This window comes from Bombina bombina, chromosome 1 (genome assembly GCF_027579735.1).
Source record: "Bombina bombina isolate aBomBom1 chromosome 1, aBomBom1.pri, whole genome shotgun sequence".
NCBI classification, from domain to species: Eukaryota; Metazoa; Chordata; class Amphibia; order Anura; family Bombinatoridae; genus Bombina; species Bombina bombina.
The window spans coordinates 1,492,677,347-1,492,699,986 of NC_069499.1; the positions used below are offsets into that span (position 1 = coordinate 1,492,677,347).

Here is a 22,640-nt window from a genome sequence, read left to right on the forward strand (position 1 = left end):
ATATATATATATATATATACACACATATATATATATATATATATACATACATATTATATATATATATAAAAACTCTACAATATACGTTCGTTATTTATTTTGTCCCCTTTTCTCTATAATTCAGTTAGAAATGGAAGTGCAGAACACTTTTTTTATTCCACACATTCATTGGCTGCACACTCTAGTGACCTATTTATAACTGTCCCTAATTGGCCACAGCAGAGAAAGTAATCTAAGTTAGAACATGGCAGATCCCATTGTTTTATAGGCACTAAATCTTTACACTTATTTTGCTATTCTCAGAGTAATCTTTTCTTTGCATCATTCCATCTAGCATTTATTTAGTGTTTAATGTCCCTTTAAACTTCTATGGTTCAGCTAGAGCATGCAGTTTTAAGAAGTTTCCAATTTACTTCTATTATCAAATTTGATTTGTTCTCTTGGTATCTTTTGTTGAAAATGCACTAGTATGAGATAGCTAGTGATTGGTGGCTTCACACAATGCCTTTTGTCATTGGCTCACCAGATGTGTCCAGCTAGCTCTCAGTGCATTACTGCTCTGGAGCTGATTTTAAACTATGTGTTTAACCCCTGCAACAAGCAATAGTGCAATAATAATATGCTGAGAATCATCATGTCCCTTCAACTGCGACATTAACTCTACTAGGTAAACCAAAAGCTGAATATGTATACTGAGAGTTGTTATTGTATTAAATAACACTAAAGAAATTAATAGCAACACTGTGAAAATGGAGAGGAGTTTGATTTCTTGATGTAGTGCTACCTAAACGGTTTGTACTTACCGCTTGTGCTGATGCACACAGCCTTATCTCTCTGCAGGGATACATGACCGCACTGTTTTTCCACACAGACGCCAATACTATCTCGCTTATCTGGTTGCCCAGTGGTTTCCACTCTATAGAAACATACATATCATGTTTATGGTTATGTAACCGACTATTGTGAGAGAGATAGGTAGCATAATATAGGAGCAGATGTTGTACCTAGCTTCAACACAGTAATATAGTAAATGGTAAATAAGAGATTATTTATTTAACAAATTTCTTCATTAAAGGTAAGTGTTCTGTAAAATGTTCTCCTCTGTTCCCAATTGTGCATTTTTCCAGTTGGAGTATATTATATTGCTCACAAATACGTTATTGACCTTTTATTTATTTTCTAAATCTGAAATAGCTTCTTTTGCCTGGCGAAACAACAGAAAATTTCAATAATGCAGTATAAGCTATATAAAAGATATGCCAACAAGAGGTATCAGCAGAAATCAACCTTTTAGTGGGGGTGGGAGAGCCAAACCCATGTCAATGGGGTTTCCTACAGCCACTCTCAATACAAGAAAAACAGAATTTATACTTACCTGATAAATTACTTTCTCCAACGGTGTGTCCGGTCCACGGCGTCATCCATAACTTGTGGGAATATTCTCTTCCCCAACAGGAAATGGCAAAGAGCACAGCAAAAGCTGTCCATATAGTACCTCCTAGGCTCCGCCCACCCCAGTAATTCGACCGACGGACAGGAGAAAAACAGGAGAAACCATAGGGTGCCGTGGTGACTGTAGTTAAAGAAAGAAATTCATCAAACCTGATTAAAAAAACCAGGGCGGGCCGTGGACCGGACACACCGTTGGAGAAAGTAATTTATCAGGTAAGTATAAATTCTGTTTTCTCCAACATTGGTGTGTCCGGTCCACGGCGTCATCCATAACTTGTGGGAACCAATACCAAAGCTTTAGGACACGGCTGAAGGGAGGGAGCCAATCAGGTTACCTAAACGGAAGGCACCACGGCTTGCAAAACCTTTCTCCCAAAAATAGCCTCCGAAGAAGCAAAAGTATCAAATTTGTAGAATTTGGCAAAAGTGTGCAGGGAAGACCAAGTCCCTGCCTTACATATCTGATCAACAGAAGCCTCGTTCTTGAAGGCCCATGTGGAAGCTACAGCCCTAGTAGAGTGAGCTGTGATGCGTTCGGGAGGCTGCCGTCCGGCAGTCTCATAAGCCAATCGGATGATGCTTTTCAGCCAAAAGGAAAGAGAGGTAGCAGTAGCTTTTTGACCTCTCCTCTTGCCAGAATAAATGACAAACAGAGAAGACGTTTGTCTGAAATCCTTTGTTGCTTCTAAATAGAACTTTAAAGCACGAACTACATCTAAATTGTGTAACAAACGTTCCTTCTTTGAAACTGGATTCGGACACAAAGAAGGCACAACTATTTCCTGGTTAATATTCTTGTTGGAAACAACCTTTGGAAGGAAACCAGGTTTAGTACGCAAAACAACCTTATCTGAATGGAACACCATATAGGGCGGATTACACTGCAGAGCAGATAACTCAGAAACTCTTCTAGCAGAAGAAATAGCAACCAAAAACAGAACTTTCCAAGATAACATCTTGATATCTATGGAATGTAGAGGTTCAAACGGAACCCCTTGAAGAACTGAAAGAACTAAGTTCAGACTCCAGGGAGGAGTCAAAGGTCTGTAAACAGGCTTGATCCTGACCAAAGCCTGAACAAAAGCTTGAACATCTGGCACAGCTGCCAGTCGTTTGTGTAACAAGACAGATAAAGCAGAAATCTGTCCCTTTAGAGAACTCGCTGATAATCCCTTATCCAAACCTTCTTGAAGAAAAGAAAGGATCCTAGGAATTTTGATCTTACTCCATGAGAATCCCTTGGATTTACACCAACAGATATATCTTTTCCATATTTTATGGTAAATTTTTCTAGTTACAGGTTTTCTGGCTTGTACCAGAGTATCTATCACAGAATCCGAAAATCCACGCTTAGATAAAATCAAGCGTTCAATTTCCAAGCCGTCAGCTGGAGGGAAACTAGATTTGGATGTTCGAATGGACCCTGTATTAGAAGATCCTGTCTCAAAGGTAGCTTCCATGGTGGAGCCGATGACATATTCACCAGGTCGGCATACCAAGTCCTGCGTGGCCACGCAAGAGCTATCAAGATCACCGAGGCCCTCTCCTGTTTGATCCTGGCTACCAGCCTGGGAATGAGAGGAAACGGTGGAAACACATAAGCTAGATTGAAGGCCCAAGGCGCTACTAATGCATCCACTAGAGTCGCCTTGGGATCCCTGGATCTGGACCCGTAGCAAGGAACCTTGAAGTTCTGACGAGACGCCATCAGATCCATGTCCGGAATGCCCCATAATTGAGTCAACTGGGCAAATATCTCCGGGTGGAGTTCCCACTCCCCCGGATGGAATGTCTGACGACTCAGATAATCCGCCTCCCAGTTTTCCACTCCTGGGATGTGGATCGCAGAGAGGTGGCAGGAGTGATCCTCCGCCCATTTTATGATTTTGGTCACTTCTCTCATCGCCAGGGAACTCCTTGTTCCCCCCTGATGGTTGATGTAAGCAACAGTCGTCATGTTGTCTGATTGGAATCTTATGAATCTGGCCTTTGCTAGTTGAGGCCAAGCCCTGAGAGTATTGAATATCGCTCTCAGTTCCAGAATGTTTATCGGGAGAAGAGACTCTTCCCGAGACCATAGACCCTGAGCTTTTAGGGAGTCCCAGACCGCGCCCCAGCCCACTAGACTGGCGTCGGTCGTGACGATGACCCACTCTGGTCTGCGGAAGCTCATTCCCTGGGACAGGTGATCCTGGGTTAGCCACCAACGGAGTGAGTCTCTGGTCTTCTGATCTACTTGAATCACTGGAGACAAGTCTGTATAGTCCCCATTCCACTGTTTCAGCATGCACAGTTGTAATGGTCTTAGATGAATTCGCGCAAAAGGAACTATGTCCATTGCTGCAACCATCAACCCTACTACTTCCATGCACTGAGCTATGGAAGGTCATGGAACAGAGTGAAGAACTTGACAAGTGTTTAGTTTTGACTTTCTGACATCTGTCAGGAAAATCTTCATTTCTAAAGAATCTATTATTGTCCCCAAAAAAGGAACTCTTGTCGACGGAGACAGGGAACTCTTTTCTATGTTCACCTTCCACCCGTGAGATCTGAGAAAGGCCAGAACGATGTCTGTGTGAGCCTTTGCCTTTGAAAGAGACGACGCTTGTATCAGAATGTCGTCCAAGTAAGGTGCCACTGCAATGCCCCTTGGTCTTGGAACCGCTAGAAGGGACCCGAGTACCTTTGTGAAAATCCTTGGAGCAGTGGCTAGCCCGAATGGGAGAGCCACAAACTGGTAATGTTTGTCCAGAAAGGCGAACCTTAGGAACTGATGATGATCTTTGTGGATAGGAATATGTAGATACGCATCCTTTAGATCCACGGTAGTCATAAATTGACCCTCCTGGATTGAAGGTAAAATCGTTCGAATAGTTTCCATTTTGAACGATGGCACTCTGAGAAATTTGTTTAGAATCTTTAAATCCAGAATTGGTCTGAAAGTTCCCTCTTTTTTAGGAACTACAAACAGATTTGAGTAAAACCCCATTCCTTGTTCCACAATTGGAACTGGGTGTATCACTCCCATTTTTAACAGGTCTTCTACACAATGTAAGAAAGGCTGCAGAGTTGGAGGCCGGTCCGTTCCTGAAATTGCGAAAGGAACGAAAATTAGACTTATTCTTGGCCTTGAAAGGCCTATCTTGTGGGAGGGCGTGGCCCTTACCCCCAGTGATGTCTGAGATAATCTCTTTCAATTCTGGCCCAAAAAGGGTTTTACCCTTGAAAGGGATATTAAGCAATTTTGTCTTGGAAGATACATCCGCTGACCAAGACTTTAGCCAGAGCGCTCTGCGCGCCACAATTGCAAACCCTGAATTTTTCGCCGCTAATCTAGCTAACTGCAAAGCGGCATCTAAAATAAAGGAATTAGCTAACTTAAGTGCGTGAATTCTGTCCATAACCTCCTCATACGGAGTCTCTCTACTGAGCGACTTTTCTAGTTCCTCGAACCAGAACCACGCTGCTGTAGTGACAGGAATAATGCACAAAATAGGTTGCAGGAGGTAACCTTGCTGTACAAAAATCTTTTTAAGCAAACCCTCCAATTTTTTATCCATAGGATCTTTGAAAGCACAATTATCCTCGATAGGAATAGTAGTGCGCTTAGCTAGTGTAGAAACTGCCCCCTCGACCTTAGGGACTGTCTGCCATAAGTCCTTTCTGGGGTTGACCATAGGAAATAATTTCTTAAATATAGGAGGGGGGACAAAAGGTATGCCGGGCTTCTCCCACTCCTTATTCACTATGTCCGCCACCCGCTTGGGTATAGGAAAAGCGTCAGGGTGCACCGAAACCTCTAGGAACTTGTCCATCTTGAACAATTTTTCTGGAATGACCAGGTTGTCACAATCATCCAGAGTAGATAGCACCTCCTTAAGCAGTGCGCGGAGATGCTCTAATTTAAATTTAAATGTCACAACATCAGGTTCTGCCTGTTGAGAAATTCTACCTGAATCTGAAATTTCCCCGTCTGACAAAACCTCCCTCATGGCCACTTCAGATTGGTGTGAGGGTATGACAGAGCAATTATCATCAGCGCCCTCCTGCTCTACAGTGTTTAAAACAGAGCAATCGCGCTTTCTCTGAAATGCAGGCATTTTGGATAAAATATTTGCTATGGAGTTATCCATTACTGCCGTCAATTGTTGCATAGTAACATGCATTGGAGCGCTAGAAATACTAGGGGTCTCCTGCGTGGGCAAAACTGGTGTAGACACAGAAGGAGATGATGTAGAACTATGTCTACTCCCTTCATCTGATGAATCATCTTGGGCAACTTTACTATCTGTGGCAGTACTGTCCTTACTTTGTTTGGACGCTATGGCACAATTATCACACAATTTTGAAGTGGGAGACACATTGGCTTCCATACATACAGAACATAGTTTATCTGAAGGCACAGACATGTTAAACAGGCTTAAACTTGTCAATAAAATACAAAAACCGTTTTAAAAACAAAACCGTTACTGTCTCTTTAAATTTTAAACAGGGCACACTTTTTTACTGAATATGTGAAAAACTATGAAGGAATTGTTCAATTTTAACCAAATTTTCACCACAGTGTCTTAAAGCATTCAAAGCATTTCAGAGCTTTAACCCTTAAAATGACGAAACAGGAGCCGTTTACAGTTTTAACCCCTCTACAGTCCCAGCTACAGCCTTTGCTGCGACTTTACCAAACCCAGGTGGGTATACGATACCAAATGAAGCCTTCTAGGAACCTTTTCAACTACTTCCGGACCCACACACATGCAGCTGCATGTCCAGCTCTCAAAAGTAACTGCGCAGTAATGGCGCAAAATGAGGCTCTGCCTACTACATAGAAGGCCCTTCCTGACTGGGAAGGTGTCTAACCAGTGCCTGACGTAAAAAAAACATTCCCCAAAGTTATAAAGTGTGAATTTCAACATCAAGCTGTATAAAATGCCCAAATAAAGCAATCGATCTAGCCCATAAAAGTGTCTACCAGTTTTATAGCCCATATTAAGCCCTTTATTCTGTTTGAGACTAAGAAAATGGCTTACCGGTCCCCATGATGGGGAAAATGACAGCCTTCCAGCATTACTCAGTCTTGTTAGAAATATGGCTAGTCATACCTTAAGCAGAAAAGTCTGCCAACTGTTTCCCCCAACTGAAGTTATCTCATCTCAACAGTCCTATGTGGAAACAGCAAACGATTTTAGTTACTGCTGCTAAAATCATATTCCTCTCACAAACAGAACTCTTCATCTTTTTCTGTTTCAGAGTAAATAGTACATACCAGCACTATTTTAAAATAACAAACTCTTGATAGTAGAATAAAGAACTACAACTAAACACCACATACTCTTCACCATCTCCGTGGAGATGCTGCTTGTTCAGCGGCAAAGAGAATGACTGGGGTGGGCGGAGCCTAGGAGGGACTATATGGACAGCTTTTGCTGTGCTCTTTGCCATTTCCTGTTGGGGAAGAGAATATTCCCACAAGTTATGGATGACGCCGTGGACCGGACACACCAATGTTGGAGAAATATTCATGCTTGCTTCCCTGAGCACATTGTCCCTTTTAGGAACACCATAGAAACATACTAAACTACGTGATATTAAATCCTAGCATTTGTGAAACGCTAGAATTTACCAGTGGAACAAATAAAAGGGGACTTTCAGTCATGAAGTATAAAAGTAATTCATGCTGAAAATTATTTTATTTGCTTGAAGCGTTTGCCGCACTGAGTTGCTCAGGCAGTCCACGGCAGAACGCTATTTAGCTGTGAGGTGACATTTCCACCTCTTGGCCAATAGCCGTGTGGGCTATTGTTTGGCGCCAGCTGAGACGCACGGTTATTTGTTAAGAGGTGGAGACGTCACCTCACAGCAAAATAGCGTTCTGCCGTGGGCTGCCTGAGATTTTATACTTCATGACTGAAAGTCCCCTTTATTTGTTCCACTGGTAAATCCTAGCTTTTCACAAATCTATATATGAAATCTATACATGATGTCTAATGAAAAAGCTGGATAACAATCTCTTTGGTACCAAATATGTATTAATTTTTTAGCTCTCAAAATGTAATTGTAATGTCTAATTCTAACAGGCAAACAATAAAATGCAGCTAGGAGATATGTCTGCAACCTGAGTATTATGTAAGTATATAAGGAGGAACCGCTGCACTCAGTTATGGATGCCCATATATGATGCCCTTGTGAGGATACCCTCTAAGTGTAGAACTACCACCGAAATAGGCAATTTATTTATTATCCAAAGCTTTGTGACCATAAAACAACGGCTTATCTAGTGATTAAACCCAGGCAATGGTTCTTCAGAGAGGTAAATAGACAGAAGGGAAGAGAAGTAACAGAATACAATAAATACTATAACAATGTAACATTTGAAAACGTCAAGAAGAAAGAAAGAATAAATACAGTTGCTACAAAAGGAGGATAAACATTATACACATATTCAGTCGTGCTTATGATCAATAATTAAACAGCAACATTTTTGTCAAAATTATTCAACCCTTTAGTTGCAGTCTTTTTCATATTCCTGTGCTAACCCCGAGTAGAAATAAAGGCACATTTTTTCTGCTAGGTGATCATTGTTACCACTGCTATTCTGACAATATGTTTTTTTTTTTTGTGTTTTTTTTTAAATAAAGACACTTGTACAATGTAAAATAAACTTTATTGAAGGTCTATAAACATTTTTTAAAAATTTTTTTTTATTATTATGTGTCCCTAAACATACCCTCCCAAGTGAAACCCATATTTTATATATACATATATTTTTTAAAAGGGACAGTCAAGTCCAAAAAAAACTTTCATGATTCAGATAGGGCATGTAATTTTAAGCAACTTTCCAATTAACTTTTATCACCAATTTTGCTTTGTTCTCTTGGTATTCTTAGTTGAAAGCTAAACCTAGGAGGTTCATATGCTAATTTCTTAGACCTTGAAGGCCGCCTCTAATCTAAATGCATTTTGATAGTTTTTCACCACTAGAGGGAATTAGTTCATGTGGTTCATATAGATAACATTGAGCTCATGCACGTGAATTTACCATGGAGACAGCTCTGATTGGCTAAAATGCAAGTCTGTCAAAAGAACTGAAATAAGGGGGCAGTATGCTGAGGCTTACATACAAGGTAATTACAGAGGTAAAACGTTTATAATTCTGTGTTGGTTATGCAAAACTGGCGAATTGGTAATTAAGGGATTATCTAGCTTTTAAAACAACAAAAATTCTGGTGTTGACTGTCCCTTTAATTTGGGGGCTATATTATTTGAAAGAGCAGGTGAGGGTTCTCGATCATCTGTAGCTGCTAAGGGAGCTGAGGTTGAGAGGAATGAATGGCCTCCCCCATCCAGTTCCCTTGCAGCTACTGTAACTAGTCTGCTCCTTTGTGATGTCATCATATGTTGGGCCCTCCCATTGAAGGGGAGTGCCGTCCACCAGGCCACTAATGACCCCCACTCTGTAGTGTGGGGGATTGCAAAAAACAGCTTGTGATTGGCGATCCCCCTGCACTATGAGAACGCCTCATCATACGCACACAGGCTGCGATCTGCATGATGAGAACGGTTTGTCATACCCATCAATGTGGTTAAAACATAGCATACCATAGTGATATTTTCACAGCAATCATTATAGAATAAAACCAAAGTGTTAAGCACAGTAACGACTGCAATGAAATAAATAATGAGATGAAGTTATTTTACAAAAAACTAAAATGTCATTAAAAATTCTTACGACATTCAATGTATGTAGCATAAACCTTAAAAGGGACACAGAACAATTTGTTAGTGTTGCAAAGTATGAGTGTTAACAGTGGCAATGACGTGCAAATGTAACGGTGTCTTTGTTAAGATGGGAAACTGCAGGTCCCTTCATCTACCACAACCTTGATCATCATGTTTTTTTCTTGCTGTCAGATTACATAGGTGAAACATATCTGTCAAGGCTTATGTAAAAGTAATTACCTTGAATCCCTTTCTGATTTTTTGCAGTACAGAGTTTCACAGGATTTTTTACTGTGATTTAATCAAACAATTTTTAATGATAGTTTTGTGGTTGTGATGTAATGGGGATTATATAGTTAATTTTCCAATCTTAAATTGAAGATTTTCAATTTGCAGTTTCTGTGGGAACAACAATTTAGGATATAGAATTGCCCAAGATGCACCAACATGCCAAGTTTAACATAGCCATGAAAACACAATTTATGCTTACCTAATAAATTTATTTCTCTTGTGGTGTATCCAGTCCACGGATCATCCATTACTTGTGGGATATTCTCATTCCCAACAGGAAGTTGCAAGAGGACACCCACAGCAGAGCTGTAATATAGCTCCTCCCCTAACTGTCATAGCCAGTCATTCGACCGAAAACAAGCCGAGAAAGGAGGAACCATAGGGTGCAGTGGTTACTGTAGTTTAAATTTAAAAATTACCTGCCTTAAAATGACAGGGCGGGGCGTGGACTGGATACACCACAAGAGAAATAAATTTATCAGGTAAGCATAAATTGTGTTTTCTCTTGTAAGGTGTATCCAGTCCACTGATCATCCATTACTTGTGGGATACCAATACCAAAGCTAAAGTACACGGATGAATGGAGGGACAAGGCAGGAACTTAAATGGAAGGAACCAATACCCGTAAAACCTCTCCCCCAAATATAGCCTCCGAAGAAGCAAAAGTATCAAATTTGTAAAATTTTGAAAAAATATGAAGCGAAGACCAAGTTGTCGCCTTGCAAATCTGATCAAAAGAAGCCTCATTTTTAAAGGCCCAAGTGGAAGCCACAGCTCTAGTGGAATGAGCTGTAATCCTTTCAGGAGGCTGCTGTCCAGCAGTCTCATAGGCTAAGCGGATTAAGTTTCTTAGTCAAAAAGAAAAAGAGGTTGCCGAAGCCTTTTGACCTCTCCTCTGTCCAGAGTAGACAACAAACAAAGCAGATGTTTGACGAAAATCTTTAGTAGCTTGTAAGTAAAACTTTAAAGCACGGACCACGTCCAGATTGTGTAACACAAGGATGGAACAACAATCTCTTGATTGATATTCTTGTTAGATACCACCTTAGGTAAGAACCCAGGTTTGGTACGCAGGACTACCTTATCCGTATGAAAAATCAGATAAGGAGAATCACATTGTAAGGCAGATAGCTCAGAGACTCTACGAGCCAAGGAAATACCTACCAAAAAAAAAAAAAAAAGGACTTTCCAAGATAAAAGCTTGATATCTATGGAATGAAGAGGTTCAAACGGAACTCCTTGAAGAACCTTAAGAACCAAGTTTAAGCTCCATGGTGGAGCAACAGGTTTAAACACAGGCTTGATTCTAACTAAAGCCTGACAAAATGCCTGAACGTCTGGAACATCTGCCAGACGCTTAACTAGCTGACAATCCTTTTTCCAAACCTTCTTGGAGAAAAGATAATATCCTAGCAATCCTGACCTTACTCCATGAGTAACCCTTGGATTCACACCAATAAAGATATCTACGCTATACCTTATGGTAAATTTTCCTGGTGACAGGCTTTCGTGCCTGTCTTAAGGTATCAATAACTGACTCGGAGAAGCCACGCTTTGATAAAATCAAGAGTTCAATCTCCAGGCAGTCAGCCTCAGAGAAATTAGATTTGGATGGTTGAAAGGACCCTGAAGTAGAAGGTCCTGTTTCAGAGGCAGAGACCATGGTGGAAAGGATGACATGTCCACTAGATCTGCATACCAGGTCCTGCGTGGCCACGCAGGTGCTATCAGAATCACCGATGCTCTCTCCTGCTTGATCTTGGCAATCAGTCGAGGGAGCAGAGGAAACGGTGGAAACACATAAGCCAGGTTGAAAGACCAGGGCGCTGCTAGAGCATCTATCAGTGTCGCCTTGGGATCCCTGGACCTGGATCCGTAACACGGAAGCTTGGCGTTCTGGCGAGACGCCATGAAATCCAGTTCTGGTTTGCCCCAACGATAAATCAGTTGTGCAAATACCTCCGGATGGAGTTCCCACTCTCCCGGATGAAAAGTCTGACGACTTAGAAAATCCGCCTCCCAGTGCTCTACACCTGGGATATGGATAGCTGATAGGTGGCAAGAGTGAATCTCTGCCCAGCTAATTATTTTTGAAACTTCTAACATCTCTAGGGAACTTCTCTTTCCCCCTTGATGGTTGATGTAAGCTACAGTCGTGATGTTGTCCGACTGAAATCTGATGTACCTCAGAGTTGCTAACTGAGGCCAAGCCTGAAGAGCCTTGAATATCGCTCTTAGTTCCAGAATATTTAATGGAAGGAGAGACTCCTCCTGAGTCCACGATCCCTGAGCCTTCAGGGAGTTCCAGACTGCACCCCAACCTAGAAGGCTGGCATCTGTCGTAACAATTGTCCAATCTGGCCTGCGAAAGGTCATACCTTTGGACAGATGGACCCGAGATAGCCACCAGAGAAGAGAATCCCTGGTCTCTTGGTCCAGATTCAGTTGAGGGGACAAATCTGTGTAATCCCCGTTCCACTGACTGAGCATGCATAGTTGCAGCGGTCTGAGATGTAAGCGTGCAAACGGCACTATGTCCATTGCAGCTACCATTAAGCCGATTACTTCCATACACTGAACCACCGAAGGGCGCGGAATGGAATGAAGAACCCGGCAGGAATTTAGAAGCTTTGATAACCTGGACTCCGTCAGGTGAATTTTCATTTCTACAGAATCTATCAGAGTCCCTAGAAAGGAAACTCTTGTGAGTGGGGATAGAGAACTCTTTTCCTCGTTCACTTTCCACCCATGCAACCTCAGAAATGCCAGTACTATGTCCGTATGAGACTTGGCAATTTGGAAGTTTGACGCCTGTATCAGGATGTCATCTAAATAAGGGGCTACTGCTATGCCCCGCGGCCTTAGGACCGCCATAAGCGACCCTAGAACCTTTGTAAAGATTCTTGGGGCTGTAGCTAATCCCAAGGGAAGAGCTACAACTGGTAATGCCTGTCTTGAAAGGCAAACCTGAGAAACCGATGATGATCTTTGTGTATCGGAATGTGAAGATAAGCATCCTTTAGATCCACTGTAGTCATATATTGACCCTCCTGGATCAGTGGTAGGATGGTACGAATAGTTTCCATCTTGAACGACGGAACTTTGAGGAATTTGTTTAAGATCTTTAGATCCAAAATTGGTCTGAAGGTTCCCTCTTTTTTGGGAAACACAAACAGATTTGAGTAAAAACCCTGTCCCTGTTCCTCCTTTGGAACTAGATGGATCACTCCCATAACTAGGAGGTCTCGTACACAGTGTAAGAATGCCTCTCTCTTTATCTGGTGTGCAGATAATTGTGAAAGGTGAAATCTCCCTTTTGAGGGGGAAGCTTTGAAGTCCAGAAGATATCCCTGGGATATAATTTCCAACGCCCAGGGATCCTAAACATCTCTTGCCCACGCCTGGGCGAAGAGTGAAAGTCTGCCCCCTACTAGATCCGTTCCTGGATAGGGGGCCGTTCCTTCATGCTGTCTTAGAGGCAGCAGCAGGCTTTTTTACCTGCTTACCTTTTTTCCAGGTCAGGTTTGGTCTCCAGACCGTCTTGGATTGAGCAAAAGTTCCCTCTTGTTTATTATTAGAGGAAGTTGATGCCGCACCTGCCTTGAAGTTTTGAAAGGCAAGAAAATTAGACTGTTTGGCCCTAGATTTGGACCTGTCCTGAGGAAGGGCATGACCTTTTCCTCCAGTGATATCAGCAATAATCTCCTTCAACCAGGCCCGAATAGGGTCTGCCCCTTGAAGGGAATGTTAAGTAGCTTAGATTTTGAAGTCACGTCAGCTGACCATGACCTAAGCCATAGCGCTCTGCGCGCCTGTATAGCAAAACCAGAATTCTTAGCCGTTAGTTTAGTCAAATGAACAATGGCATCAGAATAAAAGAATTGGCTAGCTTAAGTGCTCTAAGTTTGCCAAGTATGTCATCCAATGGAGTCGCTACCTGTAAAGCCTCTTCCAGAGACTCAAACCAGTACGCCGCAGCAGCAGTGACAGGGGCAATGCATGCAAGGGGCTGTAGGATAAAACCTTGTTGAATAAATATTTTCTTAAGGTAACCTCTAATTTTTTATCCATTGGATCTAAAAAAACCACAACTGTCCTCGACAGGGATAGTAGTACGCTTTACTAGAGTAGAAACTGCTCCCTCCACCTTAGGGACTGTCTGCCATAAGTCCCGTGTGGTGGCGTCTATTGGAAACATTTTTCTAAAAATAGGAGGGGAAGAGAACGGCACACCTGGTCTATTCCATTCCTTATTAATAATTTCTGTAAACCTTTTAGGTATTTGGAAAAACATCAGTACACACCGGCACTGCAAAGTATTTATCCAGTCTACACAATTTCTCTGGCACTGCAATGGTATCACAGTCATTCAGAGCAGCTAAAACCTTAAATTTAAATGTAGAAATATTAGAATCAGGTATATTTCCTGAGTCATTAACATCACCCACTGACTGAAGCTCTCTTTCCTCAGCTTCTGCATATTGTGAGGCAGTATCAGACATGGTCCTTAAAGCGTCAGTATGCTCTGCATTTTGTCTCACCCCAGAGCTATCTCGCTTACCTCTAAGTTCAGGTAGTCTGTCTAATACCGCTGACAGTGTATTATCCATGACTGCCGCCATGTCTTGTAAAGTAAACGCTATGGGCGCCCTAGATGTACTTGGCGCCATTTGAGCGTGAGTCCCTTAAGCGGGAGTCAAAGGGTCTGACACGTGGGGAAAGTTAGTCGGCATAACTTCCCCCTCGTCAGATTCCTCTGGTGATAAAATTTTTAAAGACAGAAAATGATCTTTATTGCATAAAATGAAATCAGTACATTTGGTACACATTCTAAGAGGGGGTTCCACCATGGCTTTTAAACATAATGAACAAGGAGTTTCTTCTATGTCAGACATGTTTATACAGACTAGCAATGAGACTAGCAAGCTTGGAAAACACTTTAAATCAAGTTAACAAGCAAATATAAAAAACGGTACTGTGCCTTTAAGAGAAACAAATTTTGTCAGAATTTGAAAAACAGTGAAAAAATGCAGTAAATCAAACGAAATTTTTACAGTGTGTATAATAGGCTAACAGAGCATTGCACCCACTTGCAAATGGATGATTAACCCCTTAGTTCAAAAAACGAATCAAAAAAACGAAATAGACGTTTTTTAACAGTCACAACCAACTGCCACAGCAAGCTGTGGCCCTAGGTTCCCCAATAAACGACTTTGGAAAGCCTTTGGGCCCTTTAGAGATGTCCTATAGCATTCAGAAGGCCTTTGAGGGAAGCTGGATGTCACAGTTTGTAATTTTAACTGCACCAACTGTAACTTTTATACTACAACAGTGGAAAGCCTCAGGAAACTGTTTCTAGTCAAAATTTAAGCCAGCCATGTGGAAAAAACTAGGCCCCAATAAAGTTTTATCACCAAAGCATATATAAAAACGATTAAACATGCCAGCAAACGTTTTATATTGCAATATCATAAGGGTATTACCACTGGGAGTAAGCATGATACCAGTCGTTATTAAATCACTGTATTCAGGCTTAACTTACATTAATCCGGTATCAGCAGCATTTTCTAGTGTTTTCCATCTCTAGAAAAAATTATAACTGCACATACCTGATAGCAGAATAAACTGCACGCCATTCTCTCGCTGAAATTACCTCATCTGTGTAATCCCCTCAGACATATGTGAGAACAGCAATGGATCTTAGTTACAACCTGCTAAGATCATAGAAACCTCAGGCAGATTCTTCTTCTATGTACTGCCTGAGATAAAATAGCACAACTCCGGTACTATTTAAAAATAACAAACTTTTGATTGAAGAAAATAAACTAGCTATATTTAACCACTCTCTCCTACAACGTCCTTGCTTGTTGAGAGTTGCAAGAGAATGACTGAGTATGACAGTTAGGGGAGGAGCTATATTACAGCTCTGCTGTGGGTGTCCTCTTGCAACTTCCTGTTGGGAATGAGAATATCCCACAAGTAATGGATGATCCGTGGACTGGATACACCTTACAAGAGAAATATACTAAGCCTAAAAAACAGATTAATCTGTAGCTGGCACTTCAATAATGAAGCACATTTTCTTTCTCTAATAATATGTGGTCCACAGGATTTAGTGGAAAGGGGATCCGCTATATACAACTCTCCCCTCTCCTCCTGTCATATATTTTTCTTCTTTAGACTTTAAGCTTGAACCTAAGGGCTCAATTTCAGAAGCTGCTATAGCAATGTCAGAGCTCCTTCAGCTGCGAGTTAAGAAGCAGCGGTCATCAGACCCACTATGTCATCTGTAAAGTGGCATTCCTCAATCACTCTAGATTTATCTAATTGGGGAGATTGACAGACCCTGCTCACACACGATTGGCCATGAGCAAGGGACGGCGTTGCACACAAGGCGGAGTTGCAAGACAGTTTCTCTTATGTACTACAAATATATAAAAATAAACCAATAATGCTTTAAAGCAACTTAATAGTGTAATAAAAGCTACAGAACCTGAGTAGTAATGGGGGGATAACCAACTTCCGTTTGGGGTGTGGGAGAAGCACGAGCCGGCGTCCTCGTGTTAGAGGCTCTACAGTTTCCCCATGCCCCATATCCACTAGCCCATTGTCTCGCAAGTGTTTTGGCAAGCTGGTTGCTGGGCACCTGAGCTATTAAGATCCAAATAGCTCTCGGAGGAGGATGTCTATACCTTGCTGAGTAGGTGGAGTGGCACACGCCACTTAGGGAGATTCGTATACGGAACCCGCTCAGAAGACAGTGACCAGAAAAGGTTACCGGTTTAGTGAGCAAGAGCAGACCCCGCTTGTGTTCCGGAAGCTAAGAGGAGAGAGCAGCAGAAGCGGCACATTACTCAGTGCTCCAGGTGGTCAGGTTAGAACAGCAAGGCGTTGATTGAGGCAGGTGGGCTGGTTACCGGAGTGATCCGAAACCAGCTAACCAGCTTCTTGGTCGTCGAACGCCTAGGAAGGATTCAAGTCCCCCTGGAGTAAAGGTATTGTTATGCTCTTCTCCTGTCACAGGTGGTCCCTCTGGTCGACAAGTTGCCAACTATACCGGGTATCAAAAGAATTAAAAGGGAAAAGTACAAGTATTGGCAAGTTCTTGTGAAAAACATTTCATCTTTGATGTTTTAACTCTTCTGGAAATTCTGTGATAAGGGCCAGATAGCAGTTAGAAGCCTAAAAACAGAGACGCTATCCTGATTTATCAGCTATACGCTTTTTCTCTCTCTGGCAAGTGGTGCATACATCTTCACACATTCTACAGCTAAATTACTGAATTTCCTTTGTGGATGTAAAAACCTACTTTATTTTTTGGCTCATTGGCAAGGCTGATCTATATCTCCATAGGTGATTAAGCTAACCCTATGTATTGGCAAACAGCATCTGGGTCTTTATGAGAATTTGATCTAAATAAGAAGAAACACTAGGGGATACCCTTTTGAACTGGGCTAAAAATCTATATATGCAGCAAAAGTCTGAACTGTTAGTAACACTTGTATGAGTACGCTGTGAAGATATTCTACATATAGACCATATTCTTTAACGGGACAATCCTTTTAATTGCTAGTTCCCCAAAAAATTATGCTTACAACTTCCAGCTTCATGTTTTTTTTCTCCTCCCGTCCTCTTATACAAAACTGTGCATAATTACCTACTGTAATATTAAGGTAGACATTATTTTGACATGCTAAGATTGACCAATAATTTTTGTTAATTATCTTTGGCCATATCTATAGATAACTTCTGAGTGAAATATTATTTAAGATATATTGGTTGCGGTAAAGGTATGCAATATAGTTTTCTGATTGTACCTAAATGTTAAAGGATAACAATGTGTTAAGATAGTCATTGCAAAAGTTCTGTAAAAACCACTGTAAAGGGGAAAAAAATAAATTCCCTTTTGCACCTATAGAAGTTGGGTTTCCTACATGGTTTATTGTGAATACATAGGATTTGTACTTTTATTAAGTTTTATTATAGGAGTACTTTAGTATTGTTGTGGTCACAAGCAATCCTTGTCCATCTGACTAATTTTTATCCTCATTAGTTATCTGGGATAGAGGAAAAGAAGGGGAAAAGGGAAGAAAGGGAAGGAGGGAAAAAAGAAAGAAAAAGGAAGAGGGGAAGGGAAAATAAAAAAGGGAAAAAAGAGAAGGGGAAGGAAGGAAAAGGGAAAAATAAAATAAGAACTCTATTAGATTTACTTTTGTAATTCCACCATTTTGGTATTAAATACATATTGAATGTCTTTCCTCACTAGTACTGATAAGTATATACACTCACGTTATATTCCTATATAACAATAAAACAAAAAAACCCACAAAAATCTATACACCTATTAGGGGGCATATATACTTCACACTACAAAGCTTTTTTGTTTTTTTTCTTCTTTTTTTTCACAGTTTGTATAGTTTTTTTCTCTTGTGATATTTGATATCACTACATTCACTTTTTTACACACACCTAGAGACCACATATATTTACACCTATCCCTATATGGAAAGATTAATCACTCAAACAAATATTCGATCACCAATAATGCCACCAAAAGCAAATGATAAGAAACCCAAAATGATGGATAATAGTATTGAGAATATCCCTGAACCACAAAGTACCCACCCAGACCATTCTTCTTTAATGATGCAGTTGTCAGAGTTTTTTTTCCCCTCAGCTCGATAGTATTAGAAAGGAACTGGATGGTAAAATAACGGAAATAGCAAATCAAATTGGGTGGATTAGTGCGCGCTAAAGGAAGGTATTGCTAAACACTACTCTAAAGATACAATCTCTGTATGTATCAAATACAAGTTAATAACCAAATAGTGAAGCCAAAGCTTCAAGATAGAGAAAGTGCGCTAACAAGCTGAAAGTATACACACCATATAAGGAATTGAAGTGAAAATTTAATAAACAAACATATAGAATAAGATACACAAATATATACACTAAAAATAGGGACGTCTCCCTGTAATGTAAATACAACTAGGAAAAAATCCTAATGAAAAAACAGGTTAAAACCTATAAATGATGAATAATGCAGATACTAATTGATAATCTATGACATAAAAAAGATATAGCATAAAAATGATAATTAAAAGATATGGCATAACAGTGATATCATAAAATAAAACTTAAAAGACAAGCACCAAGTTCATATGTATCAACACAGTGCAGGTGGCCGTATGCAAATGAATGCCGATATTGGAACAGTGGAAAGAAAATAACGGCTTGTACCACAAATAGATACAGTTTACTGTACCGTAAGTCAAGAGAGTGTTCAGAGGGTGTTACCGAGGAGAAGAAATCCTTCGGTCAAGGCTTGGACCGCAGCTGCAGTAACTGCCGTTCCTGGAGATAGAAGTGTGCAAACCTCTGCACATGTGAGTCGGCGTCTGACGTCACAGGCTTCTCATCGGCTCCTCTCAGGGTGTTACTCGCTGCTCCAGCAGCGTAAAGGAAAAGCAGCTGATTGCTGTGTCCTGGTGGGAACTTTCTGTGAAGGCAAACTTGGTGTTTCGCCCTCCCTTGGGCTTTATCAAGATTGATAAAGCCCAAGGGAGGGCGAAACACGTCGCTTGCATTTGTGACACTGTGACACTGTGACTTTGAAACAGCAAGGGATATTTCAGTACAGCCTGTACTGCAACTTTAAACCCGGGTTACCAGCATCTTTGAATATCCCAAGGTGAGGGATAACTTGTGCCCCACTATTGTATTGGATCATTAAACATACCTACAGCAGCCAAGTCTGCCTTCACAGAAAGTTCCCACCAGGACACAGCAATCAGCTGCTTTTCCTTTACGCTGCTGGAGCAGCGAGTAACACCCTGAGAGGAGCCGATGAGAAGCCTGTGACGTCAGACGCCGACTCACATGTGCAGAGGTTTGCACACTTCTATCTCCAGGAACGGCAGTTACTGCAGCTGCGGTCCAAGCCTTGACCGAAGGATTTCTTCTCCTCGGTAACACCCTCTGAACACTCTCTTGACTTACGGTACAGTAAACTGTATCTATTTGTGGTACAAGCCGTTATTTTCTTTCCACTGTTCCAATATCGGCATTCATTTGCATACGGCCACCTGCACTGTGTTGATACATATGAACTTGGTGCTTGTCTTTTAAGTTTTATTTTATGATATCACTGTTATGCCATATCTTTTAATTATCATTCTAATGCTATATCTTTTTTATGTCATAGATTATCAATTAGTATCTGCATTATTCATCATTTATAGGTTTTAACCTGTTTTTTCATTAGGATTTTTTCCTAGTTGTATTTACATTACAGGGAGACGTCCCTATTTTTAGTGTATATATTTGTGTATCTTATTCTATATGTTTATTAAATTTTCACTTCAATTCCTTATATGGTGTGTATACTTTCAGCTTGTTAGCGCACTTTCTCTATCTTGAAGCTTTGGCTTCACTATTTGGTTATTAACGGAAATAGCAGCTATAGCATGTGATTTAAAACAGGCGCGTCTAGGCTAGCGGAAGCGGAAGGCAGGATCTCCAATATAGAAGATCAGTTCATATTCAAGAAGATATAGTAAATAAATATGATAACAATATACTTATGTTAACAGCTAAAATGGAGGATATTGAAGATCACGCCAGGCGCAACAATATCAGACTGGTGGGCCTTCCTGAGACCCCGGTGCTGACTTATTACTTTTTACCTCCCAGCTCCTTCCACAAACATTAGGTTTCCCGAAATAAAAACTACCCATAGCCATAGAAAGAGCACATAGAGTAGGACCAAAAAGATTTAATCAAGATGGTTCCTCTCGAGACAGGATGCTCATATTTAAAGTTTTAAATTTCCAAGATAAGCTAGAATATTTCCAATATTATCACAAAAATCTACCCTTAACTGTTGATAACCATAAAAATTCACTTTTCCAAGACTTTTCAAACGAAACGCAAATTAAAAGGAAGGAGATGTTCCCATTTTTTCCTCAATTGATAGACAAAGGCTACAAAGTGAGGATGATATATCCGGCTAAAATATTAGTGGAGAATAATGGTAATACATGAACACTCAACAATAGTAAAGAAGCTAGAGATTTTCTCACCAAAGAGAAACTATAAATTAATAATCCTACGAGTTAGGCTCTAATTGCAATGTCTACAATGTGCGATTTCAAATTGGTTATTTCTTATTTTTTTGGTTGTTCGGGTTTTGATTTGAAATATTTGTGGGATATATTTGACTACCCGATGTTACTGGTTAGATGTATGTTCTACGCAGGTTATTTTAAATTAGGTTTTCTCTGTTGTTGTTTTTTCTCTCTCTCTCGGCTCTCCCCGTCCTGGCTTTCTGCTTTTTTAGGACCAAATATTGTTTGCTAAGCAAGGTACTATGACAGGACTACTTAAGATTCTATCGTGGAATGTGGGCGGAATAACGCCTCCCATAAAGTGTAAACAGATTATATCTCAGTTAGGTAAACATTCACCGACATTGTGTTCTTACAAGAGACACATCTTAAAGATATAGAACTCCCTAAACTTAAGTCACGCTGTGTAGGAAGAGTATTTGCAACCCCCTGTATGAGCCGTAAATGTGGTGTAGCAATTTTATTTAACAAGAATTTAGAATATCAAGTTATTGAAACTGAATGTGACCCTAATAATAGGTTCATAATAATACATATTTCCTTAAGAGGTCTTGAGTACACTTTATGTAACGTCTACGGACCAAATCAGTTTTCAATGCTCTTATGGGACACAATTAAAAAGAAACTATATCCATATTGTAGTTTTAGACTGATATTGGGAGGCGATTTTAATATGGTACTTTGCCCTAGAATTGATAGAATGTTTCCTAATAAAGGACAAGATAATAAAGCAACCAAATACTTAAAAAAAAATTTGTTTATCCCTTAAACTTAATGATATTTGGAGGATCAAATTTCCAGATACCTCTTTTTCATGCGAGTCCAAATCACATTCTACGTTTTCTAGAATCTATTATATTTTAATGTCAGAACAGCTCCTTTTGTCCAACTCAAGTCCTATGATCTATGACATCATTATCTCAGACCATGCGATAATTTCACTAGACATATACTCAGGTTAAAGAGAGAACACCCAAAATTTTAGTTTCATATTTCCCCGGTATCTAATTAATAGTAAATTCATTTACTGGTTAAAAATGCAATGACAGGAATACTATCGAAATAATTCCTCTTATCTCAATAAAAGTAAGGTATTTTGGGAAGCCTTTAAGGCTGTCCTTAGAGGTCAAATCAAGGCATACATGTGCCACTATAAAAAGAAACATTTAATGAAAGAAAAACAACTATCTAACCAGGTTAAAAATAATTTTAACCGCTATAAGCTCCACCCTACTCAATTGGTTACAGTACTCCCATAGTAGAACCGAAAGAGATATATACATTAAACAACAATGTTTAGAGACAAAGTCAAAACTTACGAATCGCTTTAAAGGTCACTATGGTAACTCTGCCAAATATTTGGCACGAGTCACCAAGAATAATAAAAGTAGAAACTTTATATCTGCTATCAAGGATGATCAAACGAGATATTCTGACAACAAAGATATCAGAGCGTTTTTACTTCCAGAAATTATATGCTGCACAAGATACAGATACTACTAACAGAGATCTGTTTTGGGCTAAGTTAATAACCCCGCAACTCTCTTCATTTGAGTTAGAGACTCTTAATGCCCCAATTTCTAAGGAAGAAATTTTGCTGACGATTAAAAATGCCAAACTGAATAAGGCAGCTGGACCTGATGATATCCAAATAGAACTTTACAAAATACTCGCTGAAGAGATTAGTAATTTCCTGCAGGTCCTCTTTAATAACTATTATATAACCGCCGCTAATATTTCCAATGACTTCTCTATAGCGAATATTACGTTAATCCCAAAAAAGAGGAAAGATTCTTAACAGCCTGCCTCGTACAGACCTATATCGGTTGTAAATGCAGATTACAAAATACTTCTCTCCATTATTGCTAACAGACTTAAGGGTTCCTTACATAAAATAATCCACATAGACCAAACAGGTTTTATGAACGGTCGCAATGTATCCTGTAACCTTCGAAAAGTTGAAATTTTATTAGATTAATTTTTGGAACCAGGACCCAACTCAGAAAGAGAAGAATGAGAAATCAGGTAAGGATAGAGCCATTTTATCCGTAGACG

The 22,640-nt window shown here is 40.2% G+C and overlaps 1 protein-coding gene across 1 annotated transcript in view; it reads right to left on the reverse strand.

Annotated features, from left to right (window-relative positions):
• Nucleotides 1-22,640, reverse strand: part of CRLF3 (cytokine receptor like factor 3) — a 254,077-nt gene that overhangs the window by 32,285 nt on the left and 199,152 nt on the right. The window contains exon 7 of the mRNA XM_053707409.1: nucleotides 804-916. Within this exon, the coding sequence (XP_053563384.1) occupies nucleotides 804-916 (113 nt within the window). The remainder of the gene's footprint in view (nucleotides 1-803; nucleotides 917-22,640) is intronic.